This window comes from Trichosurus vulpecula, chromosome 4 (genome assembly GCF_011100635.1).
Source record: "Trichosurus vulpecula isolate mTriVul1 chromosome 4, mTriVul1.pri, whole genome shotgun sequence".
NCBI lineage: Eukaryota > Metazoa > Chordata > Mammalia > Diprotodontia > Phalangeridae > Trichosurus > Trichosurus vulpecula.
The window spans coordinates 305,466,193-305,492,379 of record NC_050576.1 but is presented as its reverse complement, the minus strand read 5'-3'; the positions used below and the strand labels follow the sequence as shown (position 1 = coordinate 305,492,379).

At 39.5% G+C, this 26,187-nt stretch overlaps 1 protein-coding gene across 6 annotated transcripts in view; it reads right to left on the bottom strand.

Moving 5' to 3' along the window:
- The window catches only part of ENOX1 (ecto-NOX disulfide-thiol exchanger 1), a 706,159-nt gene that overhangs the window by 22,566 nt on the left and 657,406 nt on the right, over positions 1-26,187 (bottom strand). For all 6 annotated transcript variants that reach the window (XM_036757464.1, XM_036757466.1, XM_036757465.1 and 3 more), the window contains one exon: positions 5,336-5,438. In XM_036757464.1, coding sequence (XP_036613359.1) covers positions 5,336-5,438 — 103 coding nt within the window. The remainder of the gene's footprint in view (positions 1-5,335; positions 5,439-26,187) is intronic.

Below are 26,187 nucleotides of genomic sequence, written 5' to 3'. Positions count from 1 at the left end.
TTTGGCTTTGGAAGCTCCAAGGATTTGGGGTCCAAGTTACAAAACACGTATTGTCAGTAGGACTGGGATGGCTGGGGCGGGGGAACAACTTTCAGTATACTTGGACGTACGTTACAAAGAAACGGCAGAGTATAACAGCATTCTCTCACTGAGCCACTTTGTCATCGTGGTTAGTTATTTTGGGAGCCCCTTTGCCTAATGGACTCTGTTGCCTATCTTCCAGTTAACATGGATTTAAGTTCATAGGGATTTGGGTTGCTCAGCAAGCCTAAATCATAGACACAGGTTTTTTTTCTGACTAAACATAATTCATTTGCAATTGGCAGGACAGGGGCCAATAGAGGACACCAAGGAAAAACGAAATCACTGATCATTCCAGGTTTTCACTTTAATAAGCTTCCCAGCAAACATTTTATTAAAGTGATACTGACTCAATCTGAGCTTTGCTTCCTGGCCCTTGCCCCATTTTTTTCTAGTAAGAATGGGGGCGGGGATGCCTGAAAGGGTTGACAGTGGGAAGGCCCTGAAAAAGCAGGAGCTGACTCTAATTTAATGTTTGAGGAGGGCTTTTCAATGACTGTTATTGCTCAACCCCAATCCCTAACTTGATTCGGCTGATAGACTATGCCCAAACATAACCCTATAGGCTATGCCCAAACCAGCAATAAGCATTTATTAAGCACCTCCTATATGCCAAGTAGGTAGCTAGGTGGATCAGCAGATAGAGCACTGGGCCTGGAGTCAGGAAGACCCGAGTTCAAATCCAGCCTCAGACACATACTAGCTGTGTGACCCTGGGCAAGTCACTTAACCTCTGTTTGCCTCGGTTTCCTCATTTGTAAAATGAGCCAGAGACATATCTTTGGCAGGAAAACACCATAGACAGTTGTTCCAGGGGGTCATGAAGAGTCAGACACGACTGAATGACCGCATGACAACATATGCTAAGTACTGGAGATGCAAAGATGAGGATGAAAACAGTCCTTCCCCCCCTCAAGGAGGTTACATTCTCTTAAAGGGGAAAACTACATACATAAATAAATAAATACAAAACATACTCAAATATAACCAAGTGGAATGTGACGTGCCTGAGCCATTTTTATGTGGATGTGGACGTTCCTTCCAAAGATGTAGATCACATCCCATCTACGTCTACCATCTTGTGTGATTCTTGTCCATCTCCTCCCATGGGTTTACCAAGGGACGTTAAAGAAGGACCTTTCTTGCTTCGTCCTAACACTACAATGATACCAAAGAGCACCTGGAGTATCCGTTGGTTACCCTTGCTCTTGACACATGTCCGGCCCATCATTTTTTCAACCACATATTTTACATGTGATTCATTTTGGGGTAGAGATGCGAAACGCATACTGGTTAATTACTTCATAGGCTGGAGCAGAATGCTGATAGCATGATGTGTGAATAAGGGCAAAGGAGAGAAGGGAGTAGGGTATGCCTCCCCTAATCTCAGCATATTTCATACCTTTAGTTACTAAGAGTCATAGAACGCATAGTGTGGTTCAGAGGCATGGTAATTTTCTGTGGTGACACCACCTTGTTCAGGGTGGCTTTTGAAATGTTTTACAAACGGTGAATTTCTTCCTCCCCAGTTGCTAGGGCTATCCCTTCTGCAATTATTTCCTATGTACTTTGTGTGTGTTCTGTATTTCCTTATACGTGTACGTGTTGTTTCCGCCTGTAAAATGTAAGCTCCTCGAGGACAGGGACATTTTTGACTCTGCACCCCCAATGTACACAGTAGGCACTTAATAAGAGAGGGTTTTAAGGTTCCAAGTAATATAAGTAATGCAATTAACTCAATAACAATGCTGATAATGGCGTTAGGAGACTGTATGCTTCCAGGGAGAATTCAGAGGAAACGAACTATGACAGGTGGGAGAAAACCCAAGGAGGACCAAAACCCTCTCTTGACCTCAGAGTGGTCTATACTGTACAGAAGAATACGGAGTAAAGCAGTTTGTTGTAGGTCCATTCGTTCCCTAAAGCCCTGATGGGGGAAATTGCCCTTTTGTCCCACTGAACAGAAGAAAAACATTTGTCAAAACTTGACATGTTTTGCGGTATAAGAATAAGCCAGTTATCAACAACATGTGGGTTCACTTTGGGGTTCCTAGAACTGAGAGAAGAGCAGCATGTCTTCTGAGGCTTGTGCCTGGCGTGTTATTACAGCTGTATATCACTGGAGAGAAAAATAATTGGTTTTCCTTGGAGTATCTCTAAGCTGATGTCATATTCAATAACCCTGTAGTTGAAAAATCTATATATGATGGATGAAGTTTGGACTATCTTTTAAATTTAATTCCTTCTGAGCCGGCTTCTTAAAGGCCCGGTGTACCTGTCATTTTGAGGTGCGAGCATGCGGCGCCTTGAAAATGCAACTAGGAGCTACTTTTGCCAGATAACCAAATATGGAAAAGCCATTTGTCTAACATGAGCGGTGATCTCATTGTTCACTCTTAACCATGCAACTGAGGAGCCAATCAAAACTTGGAACCCTGCGCTGCAGTCACTGCCAAGTCTGGGCTTGGATCAATACTATGGATCACGGAGGAAGGATGGGCTCTTCTTCCTTTTCTCCCAACTCAGAGTTCTGTGCCTTTTAAACTTCATTCATCCTAATAGTAGGAATGTAGGGATTCAAAGTCCTAAGCTCAAATTTCATAGACATTACTCACAGGTCCCTAATGAAAAAATTAATAATTTTATGGAGGTTAGTTATCTTTCCTTTTGGAGTCAGTGTCCTAACGGACACCTGATATTCAGGAGCCTGGCTTTTAATGCGACCGAACTAGACAGGAAACTGAAATCGATGCCTGCTCACTGTCATCTGCCATAGTTAGGTGAAAGGCAATTGTTTCCTCTGCCATCCCTCTCTCAAATAACCACTTTATTTTTATCACCCAGCCTAGATGCAGGTCTGGGTTTGGAGTCAGAGAAGCCTCATAGGTCTAGCCCAATGTCAAGTTATTTTTGGGTCTAAATCTGCCCCTCCCAATATCTCAAGGCCAACATTTATTACACTCTTAAGTATACCTTGGGGAAGTCTCACTTGACTGAAGAGTAAAGCTTAGGCTGGGGATTAGGCAGTTACTTAGGGGCAATACATAATGAGGGACACTTTTAAATATTGTCATCTTCTAAATGCACATATTTTAAGAGAGGTAGGATGGTGTAATGGATAGACAGTTGGTCTTAGAGTCAAGAAAGACTTGGGTTGAAGACCTGTCTCTGACACGTGTATGACCTTGGGCAAGTGACTTAACCTTTCAGGGCTCCAGGCAACTCTCTAAGACCCTAAGTTGCAGAGAAAGGTGCTGATCTGCATTGGTACAAAGTGTTTCCTCACCTGGAAGTTCCCTATGGTGATAACATCCCAGATCGAGTCCCTATCCCTTATATATTCAAATGCCAGAAAATTCTGCTCACTGTGAAATATGTACTTCTTTTGTGATAAGTCAAATCACATGTATTATAGTGAAGGGAGATAGATAGTATGACACCTTTATGGGCCGATGACAGGAAGAGAAACAGGTTTTACCAGGAATTCTCTTTGTTGAATGAATACAGTTGAGTTTTAACAATGGGGCCAAAGAAAGTAAACTCTGGTGAATGACAAAGTGTCAGTAAATCTCTTGATCCCTACTTGCTAGTGCTATCTCTTCTGCAATTATTTTCTATTTACTCTGCTTTTTTTTTTGTATTTTCTTATATACATACATGTTGTTTCCCACTGGTAGAATGAAAACTCCTTGAGGGCAAGGACTATTTCATTTTTGTCTCTGCACGCCAATGTACACAGTAGGCATTTAATAAATGTTGAGAGAATAAATGAATACTCTTTCTACAAGTCAAACTGTCCCTGATGTCTTCAGGAAATGTAGGGAGGCAACTTTAAAAATTCTGGGGATGGTCCACAATGCTCTGTCCAGATTCTGGTCAGGAGAATTCTTAAAAGGTCTTGAATCCTAGGGAGTCTTTGTGCCTTATCCAGGATTTCAGGATCTATGGTTTGGAAATGAATCATGGAGGGGGGTAAAGACTTGAGAGATTTGTTATGCAGAAGCTAATGCTATCAAGGCAAGCATGCTGTACTCCAAATTAGAAGGCCTGAGTTTGAATATCAACTCCTTCCTTTCCTCAGCGTATGACTCTGGGCAAATAACTATTAGCCTTTCCTCATCTGGAAGGTGGAGATACTAATACCTCTGGTACCTACCAGTTGAGTTGTTGGGAAGCTCAAATGAGTTAACGTATTGTGAAACACTTAGTAAAGCTTAAAAAATGATATAAATGCCAGTGACTGTTATTTATGACCCTATCAGGAAAATTAGTTTAGCCTTGCAGATTTCTTTTCTTTATTAGATTGCCAAGTAATGTTCAGAGATAGTGAAGCAAAAGCCTCGTTATTCTGGAATCCCCTAACCTGACATTTAGAATAATTTGGAATGAGCTGAAGTTTACTTTGGCAATTTTGTGAAGAAAAACTTTTATTGCTGAAAACAAGACTGGGTTGGTTCCAAGTAGGGGTGTCCTGGAGCCAGCTCCTACTGGGCTCACAAGAGCCAATTGTTCAATTTTCCAATGTGAGCACTGCCATCTTGGAAATCAGCAAACACTACAAATCAGGGTTTGATTTATTGTTTTGTTGATTGTGTAGGTTTAAGAAAGTGATGGAGAAAATATTACTAATGCAGATTAAACTTTAAAAGTGTACCATGTGTTTTTGGAGGTCTAGTTGTTTGCTAAACATTGAACACAATCCTGATTCTGGTTGACTTAAAGAGGAGAACAAATACCCCAAACTTTTCAAGTAGTCATTATCCTCCATTACTATTTTAAAAATTAATATGCTAATTATAATTTTTTCATTAAACCTGGGTTCAAAGGTCTTCTTGGTAATACTCTGCTGTCATTTCTTTGCTATGTGTATTTGAAAGTATTAAACCTATATTTCTTCTAGAATAGATTAAAGGTCAGACTTTACTTCCCCTAAAAAGGGGTAAACTGAAGGGCAGCACCCTAGTTCTGAACCTTTTGTGAAATATATTCCACTAACTAGCCGCTTGACTTTGGGCAAATCATTTAACCTTTACATACTTTTGTTTCTCTGTCTACACTGTAAAGGGATTAGCTGGGGTGGCTCAGAGGATTTCTCAGACGCCTTCTGGCTCCAACACTGGGTGATTCTAGCCCCAAATATGGATATTTCCTTGGCTCTGTCTCAGGCTTGTGTGGGTGTAAACCAAAAGGCATATCTTCATCTGGGCTTTGACCTGTATTCCTACACAGTGTGAGCAAGGTAGAGCTGCCTTACCGATGAGCAGTGCCTCCTTCTCCGACTTCAAGCCTTGAGTCCGTTTCTCGGTATTATTCTCTCGGTCTTGGTTGACCAACGCCACAGTCAGCACATTGATTTCCTTTTAAGAAGCAAAAACAAAATATATGTTCATGCGAATTTCTTACATTTTGATCAAAACTTGCCTGTTCTTTTAAGTGCTATAGAAGAGGCTTTTCATTTGCTTTTATTTAAAGCTGAGGACCAACTACTCCTGAATAAATCATCTATTTCCTGAACAGCAGAGGAGCAGTTCTGAAACTGAGTCTCTGTCCTGCATCTCACCCCTCACAGAATAACTCTCTGTCCAGGCGCCAAATTTGTCACTACTTATTTCAAGCTTTGTTCATGTTCTGATTAAACTCTGTTAGCAGAAACCATATTTAAATGGGGCTGGTGTTACTTTTAGTACCGTTGTTATTTTGAGTATGAATGGAAACTTTTCTGGCAAACCATGTTTCCGACTGATTTATAATACTGTGCTAGTAACTTGGGAGAGGGAGAGAAAGAGTGTGTGTGTGTATGGAAATAGGGACTGTTGCAAGACCAAGGTAATGCGAAGCTTTGATATAATTGTGTTCTTGTGGTTGAAGTCAAGTGTGGAAAGATCCTTGGACACTACTGCAGAAGGTAGATAAAGACAAGGTTGGAAAATTCTTTTCTTCTGGAAACTAAAAATGAAGAATTTGTCCAACAAGCCAGTAACATATTAAAACATCAAGGCCAAACTATTCTATTTTTTAAAGGCATTCATGTTTTTTTTTCTTTTTTAAAAGAAGGAAAAGATTTAACTCGTGTCCTCCCAGACCTATTCAATCTCACTATGAATACAGCGGCTTTCAGACAAAGCATATATTAATTGAACTGGCTTTATGGTAAACAAAGAACAATTCTATCTTCGTGGGGTAGTAATAATAATAGATGACATTAAAGTTTGCAAAGCATTCTGTGTATAGTATCTCATTTTTACCTCACCACAATCCTGGCTATTATTAACCCTGTTTTACAGAGAAGGAAATTGAAGCTGAGAAATGTTAAGTGACTTGATGGGGTTCATTTAACAAGGCAGGATTTGAATTCAGATTTTCCTGGTTTCAAGTCCAATATTTGAAGTACCATCTACTAGATTATAATGCTACTTAGGGCTATCCAATGGAAAGTAGTAAGTTCTCTAAAAAGTGTGGTCGAATCTTAGAGCGAAAGGACATTGTGCAAAATGAGCTAATCTTTAAAGTAAAATCGATTAATGGAAAAAAAAAAAACCAGGAGATTGGGAGTCCAGTGGAGAGGTGGAGAAATCACTAGATTTCAGGGGGAGGTACATGGAAGGGATAATTTAATGGAGGGTGGAAAAAGTAGAAGGGCAGGTGTTTCTGGGGTTGTAATCAATTGGAAGATAGAGATTTAGGATACGGAAAGGAAATAAAAGTCTTCAGAGATAGTGAATGTTCAGGATCACAGTTATTACTGGAATGTTTTGTAAATTGTAGAGAATAAACAAAGAGTAAATCAGAAGTGAGAGTGAAGGAGGTTTAGAAAGGATAAATAGTTTAGGGCAGAGGTGGGTATAATTCTGGATTCAGTCAAAGGACTGCACATGAGGATCCAGAGAGCCACATATGGCCTCAAGACAGCAGGTTCCCCACACCTGGTTTAAGGACATCAGGTGATTTATGGATAACAATAGAGGACTGAGACTGACGGAGGGAGGAACACCGGTTGATTGGGTGTTGGATAAATGTTTTTAGTGGATTTAGACTTGTAAGTTAAGATGCCATTAAAGGACAGGAGTGGCTAAAGTATGTTTCAGTCATGGGTGAATCCATGACCACAGGCTGACTGGCAGTGCCTAGAAGGGACACAGTTCAGTAATCTGAACTGACAGTCACGTGGCAAAGCACTTCAAAACACAGAACACATTCACAAGTTTATGTGGATCAGAACAGAACATTTTGTATAGACGGAGCCCAGGGAAAGCACTCATTTCCTTTGGGATGAGGCAGCATATGGTGATTCCTGATTATGCTGTCTCAATTAGAGCTTGAGAAAGATTGTGAGTTCACTCCCTCTCTCTGAGCTAGTGGGGGTCAGGCAGCCTGCAGAGCACCATCAATAACAGACTCTCCAGAATGGTTAAGAACAAGCTAATACCCAGGGGGAAACAGACCCAGATTTTTGTGCCTAGGAAGGGAAGAGAAGGAAGGTAAAGCTGAGTGAGGACTGTTACTCTCCAGTGGTCTCATAACAAACACAAGAGATTTGGTGTACGGGAGGACCCTATTAAACACAAGATTTTATTAATTAAGGGAAATACAAATAAACTCTAGGGCCAAGTATAGTTAATATTTTCAGGTCTGGTGGATACATTTATATCCTGCATAGTAAGTGATGACAACTGAATTGCCATTTTGAGTTGAATAAGGAAGAGGTACAGAGGAGAGGGTAGGGCAATATCTTGGGGGGCACTGAGGAGTGCAGAACAGTGGACTAAGGGAAGTAAAAGAGATAGAATCATCCGCTTTCAAGGAACGAAGCGGAAATGGCAAAGACCAATGTTGCTGAGTCCAACCAAATGGGTACATGCCAAATGTCACTGACTTCTGAGCCAGAATCAAAAATCAATCAATGAGCATTTATTAATCACTTACTATATACCCGGTACTTCGCTAAGTACTGGAAACCAAAGGAAAGAGAATATCTCAGTACAGGGACGGCCCAGTGAACTTCCTTGACTCATTTACGAATGATGGTCCTGAAAGTAAGGTATTTGCTCAAACTGTTTACTGCCCACTTGGGAAAAAGAGAAACCAAGGTGGGGTGAAGGGAAGTGGAGAAAAATAAAAAAGGAGACAGACCCATAACTTCCCAAATCAATGAGCTAATGTCTTCTTTTCCTTGGAAACGATTCTTGAGACTGACGAGTATAGTTTATGTTCTGGCCATTCATTTGCCGCCATGGACCACTAATGGTGAACCAGGTGAACAACTGAAGGAGTTGGGAGACTCGGTGCTTAGCCGCAGAAGGATGATTCTTGGCTTTCTTGCCATGTAGTATTGAACCCTAAGACAGGACTCAAAAGAGGGGTGGAAGGAAAGACAAGGATTTGGGCCTAAAACCTTCATCATGGCAATATGGAATAACCCCCTTGCTACTCTAGGGACAAAAGCCTACACGGACTCAACCAATCAATCAAACATTTATGAAGTGCCTACTATGTACCGGGTGCTGTGACACTGGAGATACATGGGAAAAAAATGAAATAGTACCTGCCATCAAGAAGCCTGTATTCTTTTGGAGAAGACAATATCTATGAAACAGTTACAATGTAAACACAAGATGCTTTTTGAGGGAGAAAGCTATCATACCTGGGATAGTAGGAAAGGCTTCAAAAACCTGGGGTTCTGAGAGTCAGAGATATGGAGGGAGTGTATTTCAGGTATGGGAGATGATCAGTGCAAAGTTATCTTGTGTTGTGGGTGAAAAACCACTAGAAGTGTGATTTTGGTTGGACTACAGAGTATATAGATGGGACCGCAGATAGAAAGATAGATTTGAGGCAGATTATGAAAAGGTTTTATATGTCAAACAAAAGAGCAAATATCTATAGATGTAATAGGGAGTCACTAGAATTTTTTGAACAAGGGAGTAACATAGTCAGACCTGCACTTAAAAAAATCACTTGGGCAGCTGAGCGGAGGCTGGTTTGGAGGAGGGGAGAGAGACTTGAGACAGGGAGTCCAATTGGGAACTTAATGCAGTATTTTAGGAAAGAAGTGATGGGGAACTAAATTAGGGTTGGGGATCATGTGAACAACAAGGAGGAGATGGATGCGAGTGATATTATAGAGGTGAAGACACCAAGATTTGGCAACTAACTGGATATGTGGAAGGAAGCAAAGCAGGAAGTGGATGAACCTGATGTTGATAAGAACCTGAATGACCAGAAGGATGATAATACTACTTTTAGCAGAAAGTGAGTGGGGATGAGGGAAAAGATGCTTTCAGTTTTGGATATGTTGAGTTTGAGATGCCTATGGAATATCCAGTGTGAAATATCCACTAGGCAACTGGGTGAAAAAGGGAGACAACATCTACAGTAGTACATGCTTGAGGTAGCTAAGAGGCTATATGCTAGTATTTAACTGCATTTTGCAATGAACCAAGACTGAGAATTCTTTTCTTAGAAGTGACCCTTCCATTTACAGATACAGGAATCAACAAGCATTCTAAATAAGATCTCTCATTTTGATTGTATTCTCTCAGCATCTAATAGTCTCTCCTTTGGCTCTCAAGCAATTAATTGATGATTGATTGCATGTGCCTAAGGGGCAGGCACCATGTTTTATTAGTTTATTTATTTAAAAAATAAAAAAATTCAAAACAGATGCTGTTTTTATTTTATAACTAAAAATCTAATCAGAGTTAGGGTCATTTTTCTTCCTCCTTGTCCTCTCTGAGTGGTTCCAATCCTCTGTCCTGACCCTCCCCTCCTTTGTCTGCTGCTTTTTCTCAGCTGCTTCAACATGTGTGGAGCTACCCTTGCCTGGCCTTCGAGGCCAGGGACTTTGAGGCCACACTCTCCACCATGGTGGCTTCAACAGCTTTGGCCTCTATCACTTCTCGAGAGGCAGACTTTGCAGCCCCTGACAGCTGGCCCTGCTTTCTATCAGCAAACTGTCCAAGTTCAATATCCATTGAGATGCAGACACGCGAATCAACCTGGTGATGTCGTGCACACCCTTCTGGATGATACTGTAGAGTTCTTTCTGAAGGTCTTGGACAAGGCTGCCATCAGGGAACAAATTGGTAGCTTAGACACAGAGATGTAGAATATCATTGATGGCCTCCGGCTCCACAAGGTCCTTAATATTTTTCAGTGGGAGTAAGGGCCACCAGACATAATGGCATAACCAGGCAGATGTCAGCAGCTCAACCCGACTGTACTACCCCGCAAACTCTAACAGTGCAGACAATTGGCTGCTTCTTGTTGATGGGGGCTATGAAGAAGACATATCTCACCTGGAGGCTTAGTGGGATATACTGGGTGAGGTCTTGATCCAGGGGCTGAGCTACCATATATAACATCTGACTCCAATCCCTGAATCTCAATCTGTCAACTCACAGAGTAAATGTCACTCTTGCTAAAACAGATACTGCAGTCCCCAGGCCAAAGGTTGTCTAACTACTGGAGAGCGTGATTCAACACAGTGATGGGGGTAAGTCTCTTATAGTTTCCAAGTTCCACTTCCTCTCTGTGGTGAACATCAGCTCCGTCACAATATCAATAGCAGCAGCTTCTCCACACAAATGGATTTCTTCTATAAAGAGCCCTGGAGTCCTCTGATCCAGGCCTATCCTCTAGCTGGGTCTTTAAATATCTGAATTTTATCAATCATGGCTGCTTCATACGGGGTTGTAACATTTGTACAACAGTACAAGCAACACGGGCAGCTGGTTTTCCATTTGGGTCTGTGATAACTCCTTCTTCCTCTGTCACTAAGTCACCTAACACATCAGTAACATTATGCTTTTTGAATATCTCATAGGCCAACAGCTTTAAAGGGCCACAGCAAGCTCCAGGCTTTGCAGCCAGGGATCTCTGGATAGCAAGGTGAGTTTTCCCATTGTCGGTGGGGCCAGCATGAAACACTATCTTCCTGAACTGATCTGGCTTTTGGGTCCCAGTTGGGTGGAAATTCTAAGCTGCTGATTTTACAGTGATTATCCTTATAAGCTGGCATAGGGAACATCAGCTTGACATGTCTCATGAAAAATGGGAAGAGATCATCCAGGCCAGAGCTAGTCCCCCATTTGTGCATTTCTTTCCTCTTGCAAAATTTGTCTAAGACTTTCTTAACTTCACCTTTGTTGAGTGACAGTGTGAGCTCAGGCCCTGGGTTACCCACTGAGCTGGCAGTGGGACCTAGAGCTATGTGTTTGGGTTTTGGAGCTGCCTGATGACTAGGATGAGGAGGTCCAGGCCTTGAGAGTAGCCCTGCCCATGCCCAAGGCCTTGGCTCCGCAGAGTAGCAGGCACAGGGCAACAATATGGATACCTCACTGTAATGGTTTAATCTTTATAGTATTTAAAAGTGTCTTGTGCATAGTAGACTTTCACTGAATTGATTTGGCATGTTAGCTTTGATGTTATATGATAAACACTGAGAATAAATACAATTAAATATTATGGTGTGATTAAGGTGAGAAGCAGCTGATGTATATGAATATGCATAGAATGCCAGCTTAGAGTCAGAAGACTCATCTTCCTGAGTTCAAATGCCCTCAGGCATTTCCTAGCTGTGTGAACCTGGGCAAGTCACTTAACCCTGTTTGCCTCAGTTTCCTCATTTGTAAAATGAGCTGGAGAAGGAAACAGCAAACCGCTCCAGTACCTTTTCCAAGAAAACTCCAAATGGAATCAGGAATAGTCGGACATAGAAGGGGACATTTACTAGGGAGTTCAGCATAGTCATTTTAGAGACCCACCTTTCCTAATCTATATTACCTTTACTCTAGTCTAAATCACAGGGTTATTTTGATGAGCTGGAAACTTTTGGAGAAAGATTCATTTGAATTCAGTTTGCAAACAATATAGTCTCATTAACATACAAAATCAATTCAGAGAATTATCATCATTAGCCATTGATAGAACTACTACAAAATACTAACAAAACACCAGCAACTTTCTTCTTCCATTCACCTGTTTCTATTTATAGCAGACCATAATCTAAATTATCTAGCGGGTAATATTTGTCCTCTGAGCTCCATCATTGCTAATCAAGCTGAATTCAGAAACTGAAGATTTTGGAAGATTTTATAGAGTTGACAAACCAAACCCTGGTTGTTTTTAACGGAAACATCCCTTGCTTTAACTACTCAAGGAACATGAAATAATTACTCTTGTTTTCCACAGTAGAACCAAGATTTCAAGACAATGTGAACATTCAAAAGAATATGTATTTCAATGATCTATTTCTTATATGAAGATACTTCCTACTTTAACTGGGTCAACATCCTCTGACCCTGAAAGATGTGATGTGCAATGAATTTCACAATGCACAATAAATGCATCAGAATGGATGCTTAAGATTTCTGAAACAGACACGAATGAGAATGGGTGAGAGAAGGAAATGCTAGGGGTGTATGAAGCATAAAGTAAGAAGTAAACATTAGGCTGAGGATCAAGAGCTTCCTCACAGTGGGACCTATTGGACTGTGAAATAGTCTTCCAAAGGAAGTGGTGAGAATACCATTTACTTGAGACTGTAAAAAGCACAGGAGATTAGGAAGTGCGCTACAGGTAGCAATTCTGAATTGGTGCAGGAGAATGAACAAGATGACCTAATAAATCTTTTCTAACTCTTACTCTTAACTCCAGTTTCTCTGATATTTGAAAAGAGTCATTAAGGGCCCAGAGAAAAAGGTTTTCATTACGAGGGAGCCAGAAGCCATAGTATTTTTAAGATTTCTTAATGGGTTAGTTACTTGCTGCTGAATTTTCCTCTCTAAAAGTCCCTGTCAATTATTTGGAAGGATGACAAAAGATGATTCAACTCTTCTCACTATGGATGCATTTCCTTCAAGAGTTTACTGAGCTGGCATTGTTTTAGGAAAAGGGCTGAGTCAGGGATCTCCTATGTTCTTAAAAAACCCCTTCATTTGCACCTGCTATCTGTCTAGTTACCAACCTCTTCCATTCCTTCATTTCAATGCCAAGCTTCTTGAACCCAGACTTCAGCACCTATTCCCTTGACACTCATTCCCATTTTCATTTCCTGATATCTAGCTTTTGCCTCTACAAATGAAAGGTGATAAGAGAGGAGTAGATATATTGAAAGCTCATCAATGTTAATCATTTCCAAGAGGTTTTCCCATCCACTGGAAGAACCTGGGTCAAGCTTGTCATAAAGGCTTGTTTCTTACCCCTAGGAGTTAAGAGGAAAATCTTCACGCCAATACTAACATTTCCTAAGATTACTTTTCGAGGTTGTGGAGGAGGATAAATCTACAATCTAGAGGGCCCAGAGAACTTAACGTTTATTTGATAATTTTCCCCCTTCTTTCTGTGAAGGTAAAACACAAAAAACATCTTCTCTGACGAGGTAAAGGATGAGGTGTAGATGGCTTAGAATTCTTGTCAACTTTCAACCGGGAATAATTTACTATTTAGGAATTTCTGCTCCAGTGACAGGTAGGAGAGATAATCTGGAAAGAATGATGGTTTTACCTGTGCTGGATGAGGAGAAGTGTTAAAAGGTCAAATCCAATCACCTATTTCAAAATGAAGGCTGAAAAGGTGATGGGGTTCAAGGTATGCCCCAGTGCACTGTAGGTTATTAAGGAAAATGAAGTATGCCTTAAGTGATGAAAGAGGGGTTTCAATGCAAAAAAATTAAAAATAGAAAAAAGGATATGAAGAAGCAAAGGGGAAGTAGGACTTAAGATGGGAAGTTGAAAAGTAGGAGAAAGTCACATGGAGCAAGAAGGGAAGCCAAAGGAACACCTGTGGTGCTAAAAAAAAAAAAAAACCCTAACTTTCAAGCTCTTTCTGAAGAGGAGGGAGCTGAATGTTCTGAAGAGGAAGCAGCTGCTTTTCTTCCAGGGCATGGTGAAGTGGAATCACAAGTACTAGTAAATGATACATAATTTAGTAAGGACTAGAAGAAGAAGAGTAGGATTGGCTCAGATTCCCTGCTCAGGTGTCCTGAGGCAACTATTAATAGAGGGGTCTGTTGTCTTTTTCGGGCATCTAACCCTAGATGTTGCCCCCAAAACTGTCAAAACAGATGACTATCACCCATTTCTGGTGATTCAGGTGGGCATAAACGATACTTCAAGGAAAAACCTAAAAAACATCGCCAAAGTATGAAGTCTTGGGCAAGAAATTTAAGGCCCATAGGTGTATGGATGGGGGGGGGCACCCTCACTGAAAGCAAAGGGGAAAAAGAGAAAGACAGATTAGGAAAGTAAACAGTTGGCTGACAAGATGGTATCTGAGAAGGGGATTTGGATTTCTGAACTGCAGCTTAAGATATCAGAAAAACAGATTCTTCAACAGCTGTGAAATCTACCTAATGAAGGGTGATAAGAATTCCTTTACTTGGTGTGCTCTAGAAGTCTAATGAAAAGAGTTTTAAACTGAAATAGATGGAGGATGAAAAAAACTGCCTGTTTTTCCACCATGCTACAGTACCCACTAAATGATATACTGTAGAGAGTAGCTATAATATAAAGAGGAGAATAGCAGTTGACATACTCAAAAGACCATAGGAAACTAAATAAAAGAAGTCAGAAGCAAAACATATGGCCTGAAAGTTGTGGGCACAAAAATGCATATTTTATGCAATAAAAAAGAAGATTTGGAAGCCTTTGAGGGTATCCCTGAGACTTGGTGGGTGAGAGCTATGTATTGACTACAGCCCTAGATGGGCAGGCCTCATTTAAAGAAAGGAAACAGATGAAGGGGATGGAGGGCGGAGCATTGTATAGTGAGAAGAGGATTAGGAACGCAAAGTGGAAAACATTTGAATGCATATCAATGGAAGATGAAGCAAAGGTGACTTTTGTCATCAGACTATATCACAGACCAAATGTGAATTGTAAAGAATGAAATAATAAAGACAGAAATGGAAACAATTCTGATGAAAATGGAAAAAAAATGGGAGTCATCTAAAGAGACCATTGTGGATACCAAAAAAGCCAACTTTGATTAAATATATATATATGTGTGTGTGTGTGTGTGTGTATGTGTATATATATACACACACACACACACACACATATGTGTATATACACATATACAAAATATGGAAGCAAGGGGCAGATAGGAAGAATACAAATACATGGGATAATATAGTAAGAATGAATGTCAAGAGTGTGAAAGCTCAGAAGTCACTGAGGTTGGTGATGCTATGGACAAAAAAGAAGGCTTTTTTAAAGCTACAATGAGGGGAAACTAAGGGTAAAAAAACAGAACCAGTGATGGGGTGGGGTGGGGTCCAGGGCAATAGTAATAACCAGCAGAGAGCTTCTCAATTCTTTTTTTTTTTAGGTTCCTGTTTCTTTGCCAAAAAGAATGACCTTTGGACTGGAAATAAAACTAGAACAAAGTGGTGCATGGCAATTTGACATCTAATCTAAATAGAGGTTAAAGAGAACACCTTGCTATAAAGGATGAATTCAGGTCACCTGTCCCAGATGACTTACACCCTGTGGTATTGAAGGAAATGGTAGATGCGAACTGGTAGGAGGCAGCTGGCTGGCACAGTGGATACAGCTAGAGCACCTCCAGGCCTGGAGTCAGAATGGCTCAAGTTCAAATCTAACCTCAGACTCTTCACGGCTTTGTGATCCTAGGTAAATTGTTTAACCTCTGTTTGCCTCAGTTCACCTTATCTGTAAAATGAGTATTATCACAGCACCTACCTTACAGGGTTGTTGTAAGGATCAAATGAGATATTTGTAAAGTGCTTAGTGAAGTGGTTGGCACGTTTTTTGCTGTTAAGTCGCATCTGACTCTTCATGACCCCATGTGGGGTTTTCTTGGCAAAGACACTGGAGTGGTTTGCCATTTCCTTCTGCTCATTTGACAGATGAGGAAAATGAGGCAAATAGAGTTAAGTGACTTGCCCAGGGTCACACAGCCAGTAAATGTCTGAGGCTGGATTTGAACTCAGGTCTTCCTGACACAAGGCCCAGTTCTCTATCCACTGTGGCACCTAGCACATAGTAGGTTCTTTGTAAGTATTAGCTATTATTATTATTATTATGTGACTGCTGATTTTCTGTCAGTGATATTTAAAAGATTGTGAAGAATTTAATAAAACCCACTAGATTGGAGGAGGGTAAATGTTCTGATTTTTTTAAATAATAAGAATATTATTTAAAGAAGAAACTAGAATACGAAAACTATAGGCCAGAAAACTTAACTTCAATTGCTGCCAAAATTCTAGAATGTGCTGCTAAAGAGATATGGAAATCAACTTCTAAACAAGGTTAAAAAAATCTCCAAGACCAGATGGATTCACAAATGTATTTCATTAAACATTCAAAGAACAACTAATTACAGTATTACATAAATTGATTGCAAAAATAGCAAAAGAAGGGATTCTACCAAACTCCTTCTAAGACAGATATTACCTTGATACCTAAATCAGGGAAAATAAAAACAGCAGAAGAAAACTATAGACCAAAATCCCCAATGAACATAGATGTAAAAATTTTAAATAAAATATTAGCAAAGAGGCCATTCCTCAATTAATAAATGTTCTAAAGTTATGAATAAGCGGTCCTCAAGGGAGGAAACCTAGATTATTCATAGCTATATGAAACATATCACATAGATTGTAAACTGTAACAAGGTTGGATTTATACTAAGAATACAAGGTTGGTTTAATATTAGGAAAACCATAAACTTAACCATATTAACAAAAACAAAAACAAATCATATGATTACAAAAACTTTTGACAAAACATAGCATCCATTTCTAGTACTAGTATTAAAATGCTATAAAACACGGAGAAAACTGGGCCTTTTCATAAAATGATTAATAGTTTACATCTAAAACCAAGAGCTACCAATATATGTAATGGAGATAAATGAGAATCCTTTCCAATAAGATCAGGGGTGAAACAAGGATTCCCATTGTCACCACTTCTATTTAACATAATATTTACTCGAAATGCTGACTACGGTGATAAGATAAGAAAAAGAAATTGAGAGAATGATCATAAGTAAAGAAGAAACAAAATTATAACTTTTGCAGATGATATGATAGTATACTTAAAGAGTGTCAACTAAAATTAACTGAAACAATTAACAACCTCAACAAACTTCCAGAATATAAAATAACTCAATGCGAATCATCAGCATTTCTATATAAAACCAATGAACCTTAGTAGAGAGAGTTAGAGAAAGTGAAATTCCATTTAAAATAACTTACAGAATGTGTAAAGTACTTGGGAGAGACCTCCCAAAATACATACAAGAATTAAATCAATACAACTACAAACTACATAAAGACAGACTTAAATAATTGCAAAACTTCTAATTGCTCAAGAATAGGATGAGCCAATATAATAAAAATGACAATACTACCCAAATTAATTTTCTTATTCAATGTCATACTAATCAACCTACCAAAGGAATACTTTATAGAACTAGTAAAAATAACTGTGAAATTCATATGGAGGAAAGATAGGTTGAAAGTCTAAAGATAAATAATAAAAAGAAATGAAAATTAAGGGGGATCTAGCAGTGAGAGATTTCAAACTGTCCTACAAAAGAGAATTTTTTTAATGGGTACTGTTTAAAAAACAGTGAGAAAAATCATTGGAACAGATTAGGCATACAACATTCTAAAGCAATGTATCTAATACCCAAATATTCAATAAATACAAGCACCCCTGAAATCATTCTTGGGATAAGAACTAAGTATATAACAAAAACTGCTGGGAAAATTGGACGGCTATATGGAAAAAAATGGATCTACACCAAAAACTCACACCTTATATAGAGACAAACTCCAATGAGTACATGACCTAGATATAAAAAGGTTAGATTATAAATTAGAAAAACGCAGAAAATATTACCCATCAAATTTATGGATAGGAGAAAAGTTCATGACCAAACAAGGAAGAGAAGATCAGAGAAAATAGATGATTTTGATTACAAAAATGAAGGAGTTTTTGCATAAACCTTATAAAGCTAATAGAGAAACAAATAACTGGGAAAAATCTTTATAGAAAGTTTCTCTTAATAAAGATCTCACTTCTAAGGTATATGAGGAAATGATTCATTTTTATAAGAATAAGAACCATTCCTCAATTGATAAATGGCCTGAGGATAAGAACAGGCAGCTCTCTAGGGAACAAACCTAGGCTATGCACAGCCAAATGAAAAATAAAACGCTTTGAATTACTACTAATTTGAGAAATAAAAATTAAAGCAATTTTGAGATTCCACCATATACCCATCACAGTGGCAGAGAAGACCAAAAAAAAAAAAAAAAAAAGGAAAGTGATAAATGTTGGTGGGGCCGAGGGGAAAAGAAGAGGCATATTGATGTACTGTTGGTGGACCTGTGGATGGGCATAACCATGGACAGAACCGGGGGAACAATTTATACAATAATAACTCTATAAAAAGATACATTCTGAAAGCTGTAACAACTACGATCAATACAATGACCGTATTTGTGATTCCAGAGGACTGATAATGAAATACAGAATCTACTACAGATAGGTGACTGATATAGGTTTACACACACATTTATGCACACTATATATGTGTATATATACTCACACAGATAAATATATATGTATATATATATTTATATATATACAGGCATTGAGGAAATTTGTTTTGTTTAACTATACATATTTGGTAAAAGAAATTTGTTTTTCTTTTCTTCCCCTCCCCATTGGGATAGATGGGAAGGAGAGGAAATATATTTCTCTTAATTTTTTTTTTAAATAGAGATGAGGGAGTGCTATGGATGTGAAATGTTTCAGATGAGGTTACTCATGTATTATTAGTTTAATTTAACTGTTTCACTTTGTTATAAGATACCTCTCACAAGCTGGGACTAATCTATAAATGTTTGTAATACAGAAACAAAAAGCATCAACAAAAATTAAAAATAAAGAGATATAGAAAGGAAGTGTGATCATTTAACTAGCATGGCTTTAGCAAATCAGAATAATCCTATTCCCTTTTTCTTTTTTTTTTAAACAGTTTTACCAACCTGGTAGATGAGGGAAATATTTTAGAAATAATTTACCTAGACATTAGCTAAGTTATGATAAGGTACTTTATGCTATTCTTATATAAAAGATAGAGTGATACAAATATGCTTTAGATGAATTATGAAATGAATGATGGGGACTCAGACTTTTCTCTCACGTGGGAAGGATGTTTCCAGTGGAGTGCCTGGGCATCAGTGCTTGGCCCCATGCTGCTTGACATTTCATCAATGACACATATATATAAAAAAGTATGGATAATATACTTTTTATTTGCTGACAACACAAGCCTAGGAGGAATAGGTAACACTGAATGGCTGATTCAAAATCTAATAAGATCTAGACAGGCTAATTAAATTGGATTAATTGAATAGGATGGAATTTAACAAGGATAATTATCAAATATTTACCTCTAAAAATGACTTCATAAGTATGAGATGGAGCAGGTATGGCTGGATAGCAGTTTGAAAAAGATCTAAGAGTCTAGGCAATAGTCATAGGACCGCCAACAAAGTGAATACAACCTACCGGTCATTATGTGCTACCTAGCTGTTCTAATAAGAGTCCTAGGTTCCAGTAATAAGGAGGTGATTGTGCTGCTGTACTTCCAAGTGGCCATCACATTTGTTCAGGTCTAGGCACCACAGTTTAGGAAAAACATTTGATAAGGTGTGGGACATCCAGAGGTGAGCAACTAGAATGGTGAGGGTCCTCAAGTTCATGCCGTGGGAGGATTTCTTACAGTAACTGAGGGTGTTTAGTTTGGAGAAGAGAGGAGCTTGGGGAGGGCTAGGAGGTAGGGTGGGATAAAGGAGTCAAAGGCAGTTATTTTCAGGCATAAGAAGGGATATCACATGGATTCAAATAGTTCTGTTTTGTCCCAGAACTAGGAATAATGGGTCTAAATTGCAAAGAGGTAAATCTAAGTTTGTTAGCAGAAAAAAAAAATCCTATCAATTAGGTCTAAAAGAAGAATGGGAGTACATTCCTTCTCTTTAGAAATCTTCATGCCAAGGTTGGATGACCAGCTACTATGTTTTGGGGGGAATTTCCTTTCTTTGGTTAGGAGTTGGAATTCTGTGATAACCTCCTTCGCTACCTTGATTCTCCTCCCCTCAGATAAAAAGAAGAGAGAGAAAACAGAAGGACATTTATTTTGGGTTTCCAATTGGATTAATTTCAATGAAGCTTCCAGCAAGCAGAGCACTTATGCTAAGCAGCTGGGGAGAGGGGTGGCAGTGGTGGTGGTGATGTAAATTTTAGACGAAATATGGCCTCTGCCCTTACGAAGCTTTGTGATCTAACAAAGGCAGAACCCTGGATTTGGAGGCAAGGCATGGCTCTGAATCTGAGGTCTGACAGTTAACAGCTGTAAAGTCACTTCACTTGTCTGGATCCTGGTTTCCTCATTTGTAAAACAGTCCCAATAATACCTCATGCTGCCTCTCTCCTGGGATTGGTAGGAGGAACGTTGGGTGAATTATTATTACTGTCAGGAAGAAGCCAAGAGGGGAGAAGAAGGGTGCATCCGCAAGAAGACAAGGTGAGAATAGTTTGAGGAATAGCCCAGATGAGGATTGGAAGGGAGTTCTGGAATCTTGAACAATTAAAAAAAAACAGAGTTGGGCTAGCAGATCCCCAGCAGGGTCCTGAGGGCCTTAGGAATTATGGGGTTAGAGTTTCTCAGGGCTCTTTAGTCCAAGCAATCACTTAAGCTTGGGACTTCCAGCCCTCCTGGGAGGGTGGGCTGCCACCCACAGGTGACCTCTTCGGAGGGGGGCTTTAGTGCTCAGTGTTTGCATTGAGGAGGCATCCAGAGGCATGCTGGTCACGCCTGAGCTCCACAGAGACTGTTTAATGGGAGAAGTCTACTGGCCCTTGTTCCTCAGCATGGATGCAGTCATTCATCACGATGCTATCACATCCTACATGCTGAGACTTTCCACCTCATTGGTGTTCAATTGCTAGACCCCTGAGCCATGTGGAGTATTTGTTATGTCTTAAGACTGTTCTAACAACTGGGCTTAGAAAGTTTTCTGGCTTCAAAGGTCAAGCTAGTTCCGGTCTTTCAGGGGTGCTGGAGAGAGAGGATTCTAATATATCCCAAAATGCCTTTGTTCCAATATGGTTCACGTGCACAGGATGGATGGGCTTTGGTTTCAGCAAGATGATGTTGAACACTCAGAACACACATTCCCATATTCCCAGAGCTGTCTGGATTCCCAGCATACTTGGGAGACAGCAGAGCCTCCAGCTGAGTCTGATTAGCAATTGTTGTCATACAATTATGAAGGCAGTAGGAGGGAAGCAGACCAGGAAGCTATCTGGGGGGCTGATGGATCAAGGACCAGGCATATCAAGGTTGCCTGATAATAATGGTGTGAGGAGAGAGAGGGAGGGAGATGGAGATAAGGGGAGATGAGGGGGAGAGAGGGAGAGGGAGAGGGAGAGGGAGACGGGGAGAGAGAGAGAGAGAGAGAGAGAGAGAGAGAGAGAGAGAGAGAGAGAGAGAGAGAGAGAGAGAGAGAGAGAGAGAAAGAGACAGAGGGAGAAAAAGAGACACAGAGAGAGACAGAGAATGGGGGGGGAAGTGGGAGAGAAAGAGAAGAAGAGGCACACAGGAAGGGGAAAGGAGGGGGGAGAGAGAGATAAAGAGACAAAGACAGAGACAGAGAGACACACACACACACACAGAGGCAGAGACAGAGAAGGAGAAAGAGAGACGGAGAAAGAGAGACAGACAGAGAGTGGGGGGGGGGAGTGGGAGAGAAAAAGAGAGAGAGGCACATGGGAAGGGAAAAGGTGGGGGGAGAGAGAAAGAGCGATAAAGAGACAGACAGAGAGACAGGGAGATAGAAAGACAGACAGAGAGAGAGACAGAGAGAGACAGAAAGACACACAGAGACACAGAGACAGAGAGACACAGAGACAGAGAGAAGAAAGAGACCTCTTTCAGAAAAGTATTACCTGAAGTGAAAGATGCGACAGAATTGGTACCTTACTCACAAAGAAGAAGTAAGAGACCAGTACCAGAGAATAAGGTGGCAGCATTATGAAAAATGAACTCCATGTTTGTAGTGTTAGACTTTTCCAGGGGAAAAGCTAATTAGACTAATAAGCCCCTGCTTAGACTAATAAATTTCTAGGCTGGGTCCATGTATGGCCATAAGCTTCCTTCTACTTCTATGTACTGTCTGTCTTCTTGAAGGTAGAGAATTTTAAAGAGAGGGCAGAGAAGGAAACTAATTATTTCATTCAACAAAAACCTATTGAACATTTACTAAATACAAGGCATTGTGCTAGGCCCTGGAAGGGGAGAGGATCCAGAGATGGACCAAATGTTTTCCCTGACCTCCCAAAGCTCCCTATTGCCAGAGACACTTTAACAGAGTTGGGGACTGAAGCCATATACAAGGCATGAAATAACTACCATAAAGTCTATATATAATGTGTGTTAGGACAGTGAAGTCAAACTCAAACAGAAGATCCTTACATAAGGATCCCTGCAGTCTGTGTATTAGTTTTAAAATTTAATATTACTTATGTTTTACTATATTTTATTTATTTGATTAAATATTTCCCAATTACATTTTAATTGGCCCACTTGGGAGTGTTATAGTTGGTATGTTTGACTCCTCTGCTTTAGGTGTTCAGAGGATGGAACTAGTTGAGATGGGGTGATCAGGGAAGGCTTCATAGAGGAGGTGACGCTAACATACAGGAATGGGTAAAACTGACTGTGAGGCAGGAAGTTTTAGTCTGTGACCATTGACCACGTGGTAGACAAAGTGATATTCCTGAAGCACAAGTCTGACCGTTTCACTCCCATGCTCAATAAACTCTAATGGCTCCCAATTACTATGGTGACCCAGGATGAACTCCGTGTGTGTGTGTGTGCGCACGCGCGCGCGCCTGCGTGTGTGTGTGTGTGTGTGTTTAAAGTCTTTTTACAACTTGATTCTAATCAACCTTTCCATCCTTGTTATATGCCTGGCTCTCTTTTTCAAACTCTATAGTTCAGCCGAATAGGCCTCCTATCTTCACCTATGACATTCCATGACCCTTCTCAACGTCTCTGTACAGGCTGTGCCCCCATGTCTGCGATGTGCACCCTCCTCTCCTCTGCATGGAGGAAGCCCACATTTTCTTTAAATCTCAGTCCAAACACCATATCTTAGAAAGACATTATTATTTTAAAGCATAATGTAGAAAAAGCTCAAAGTGCATTTTTTGAATTATTTTAAAATCATGATTATGTTGTATGACTTTATATACCTCCTATGTATATGACTACAAGTAAGTTATGTATGTATACACACAACATACACACACACATATATACACCTACATGTATATACGCATTCATATATACACATGCACATATATACATACACATATACATTACAGATGCAGACAGACATATATACAGACACACACAAATACACATATATACACATACACAGATATATACACACATATTAGAGGTATTAAAAAGTCATGAAGTATAATCATTATTTTAAAATAATTCCTTTATTAGTTTAGTGTAGATATATACACATATCCACATGCCTTATATATGACCTCCTAGAAAGGGCCTTGTCTCATAATCTCCAACTGCCTCCCTTACAAAATTACCCTGTATTATATGTCAATACAGAGTACATTGATATATATATATATATATATATACATACATATACATATATATATACATAAACATAAATACACATATGTATATATACACACATTTAAATGTGTTCATCTTGTCTCCCCTTAAAGATGGTAAGTTTTCTGAAGGCAGGGTTGTTCCCTTTTTTTTGGTCTTTGTATCCCCTCCACACACACCCCCCCCACCCAGCCCCCAGCCTACCACAGGTACCTGCACATGGTAGGTATTTAAAAAATACTCACTAATTGTCTATCAATTAGTCAGTCAATTCGCAGACATTTATCTTGAACATTCCCCCATGACAAAAAAAATCAATGTTTGGAAACGGAGATGAACAAAAATGGAATCCACTGGGTGCGGTTTACCACTTCAGTCTGTGGAAATGTTTATTGTCATGTAGGCACAATTTTATAAAGTCGTAAGGTATCATAACCATTACTTTAAAATAATTTCTTTATTAACTTAGGTATGGAGGTATGTTGAGCTTTTTATATATAATGTTTCAAAATAATGATGCCTTTATTATCTTAGATGTAAGACACGTTGAGCTTTCTTTTTTAAAGTTATTACCGATCATGGCTATATTCAATTCAAGGGGATAATGTCATTTCCATTTCTTAAATTTCGCCTTATTAAATAGTAAGTCTCTACTGCTGCCTGAATCGTAGCTTAATTGGGGATATCACTTTATTTTTCACACCTAGCTGGAAAGGACCTTAAGGATAATAAGACATTACATCTGCTGTTTTATAAAGTACTTTCTTCACAACGACCTTGTGGGGTAAGAAATTCAAGCATTACCAGCAATTACCAAAATTACCGGCATCTTACAGAAGTAGAAATTGAGGCTCAAAGAGATTGAAGTGACTTGTTCACTATCACACAACCAGTAAGTGGAAGAGATGAGACGTGGACCCATTTTTTCTGACCATCCAGTTCAATGCTCTTTTCATTCTACCCTTCTTAAAAATCTAATCTTCTCATGTTAGTGTTGAGAAAAAAATGAGTCCCAAGGAAGTGAGATGGCTTCTCCAAGGCCATGGGGTTGAGAATTAGAACACAGGTTTTCTGAATATAGCATTCTTCCCAGTTTCCCAAGTTAAGCAAAAAAAAAAAAAAAAAAAAAAGCTTTTAATCTACAGCATACCACTGTATTTCTGGGTCATATTTAAAGAAAATAAGTGATAAATTCTCTACTTCCCTGTGCTTTTCATTCTCCATCCCCTTAACAGACCTTCCCCACCCCTTCTCATTGCTTGGAAAAGTATGAACATAAACAATTTCCCCAGCCAATAAAATTTAAGAAACAATCAGAAGAATGCACAGCGAAATCCCTGTAAATGTATGTGTGTGCATCCAGAATTAGTCCCTTTGATTTATCTCATATGATGCTAACTCCATTGTGGGTAAAGATTAATTGTATTATGGTACTCTTGGCATGTTAGTTTCCCAGTTCATTTCTCAGAAAGACACCTCTTATTTTTTTCCACTACAAAGCACCCGCTATCATAATTTTCACCTGCTGAGTTTAGGTTACTAATGATAATATGAAAATTCAGAGGTTATATTTGACCTTTCTGATGGCAAATACAGGTCACCAGAATAGATGGAATGTGAACCGATGAACAGGGCAAAAAAGTCATTGGATGATTATTAAAGTAAAATCAAGGCCCACCAGGTTTGCTCGGCTCACTGTGGGTGCTCGGTAAATATTAAACAGTTTTTTTTTTGCTAAGATCCAATTCTCTATCGTCACCTCTCGTCTCCTTATATAGAAGAAGAGAAATGTTCCAGGAGGAACTGGGTGCCCTAGACATTACTGAAGCACGATCTGGGTCATAGCTAGCAATTTGAAGGTCGTGCAAAGAAAATATCATAAATGTCCTAGCACCTGGGTGGTGTTGATCCAATTCCTCTCTTTCTTCCTTCTTTCCTCCTTCTGCTGCTGCAGTAGATAGGAGAAGACCAAATCGGATTGTCCAGGTCAGTTCATTCATTTCTGAAATGCCTATTTTTTGCCTAGCATGGTATGAGAAAGTATTTGGTGATAAAGCACAGGCCAACCTCTGCCTTTAAGGTGATGGCAGGAGGTGGTGTGGTGAGGTAGGAACGGTGGAGATGGAAGAACTGGGTTCAAATCTTGGCTCTGACATTTACTATCTCTGTAATCCCAGAGCTTCCATCTCCTAATCTGTAAAACGGGAACGCATTTATTCCTGCGTTACCCCACGGGTAAAGCAATAAATTTATTATTATCGGGAAGACAAAAATCGGTTTGTTAGGTAAAACGGAAGATGTGAGTACTTGGCAAACCAACGAACGTAAGTTATCATTGGGAAGACGAGATGCACACGGGAAACAATTAGACAAGATTACAACAAAACCTTAATAATAAATAGCAACCACAAATCAACAAAT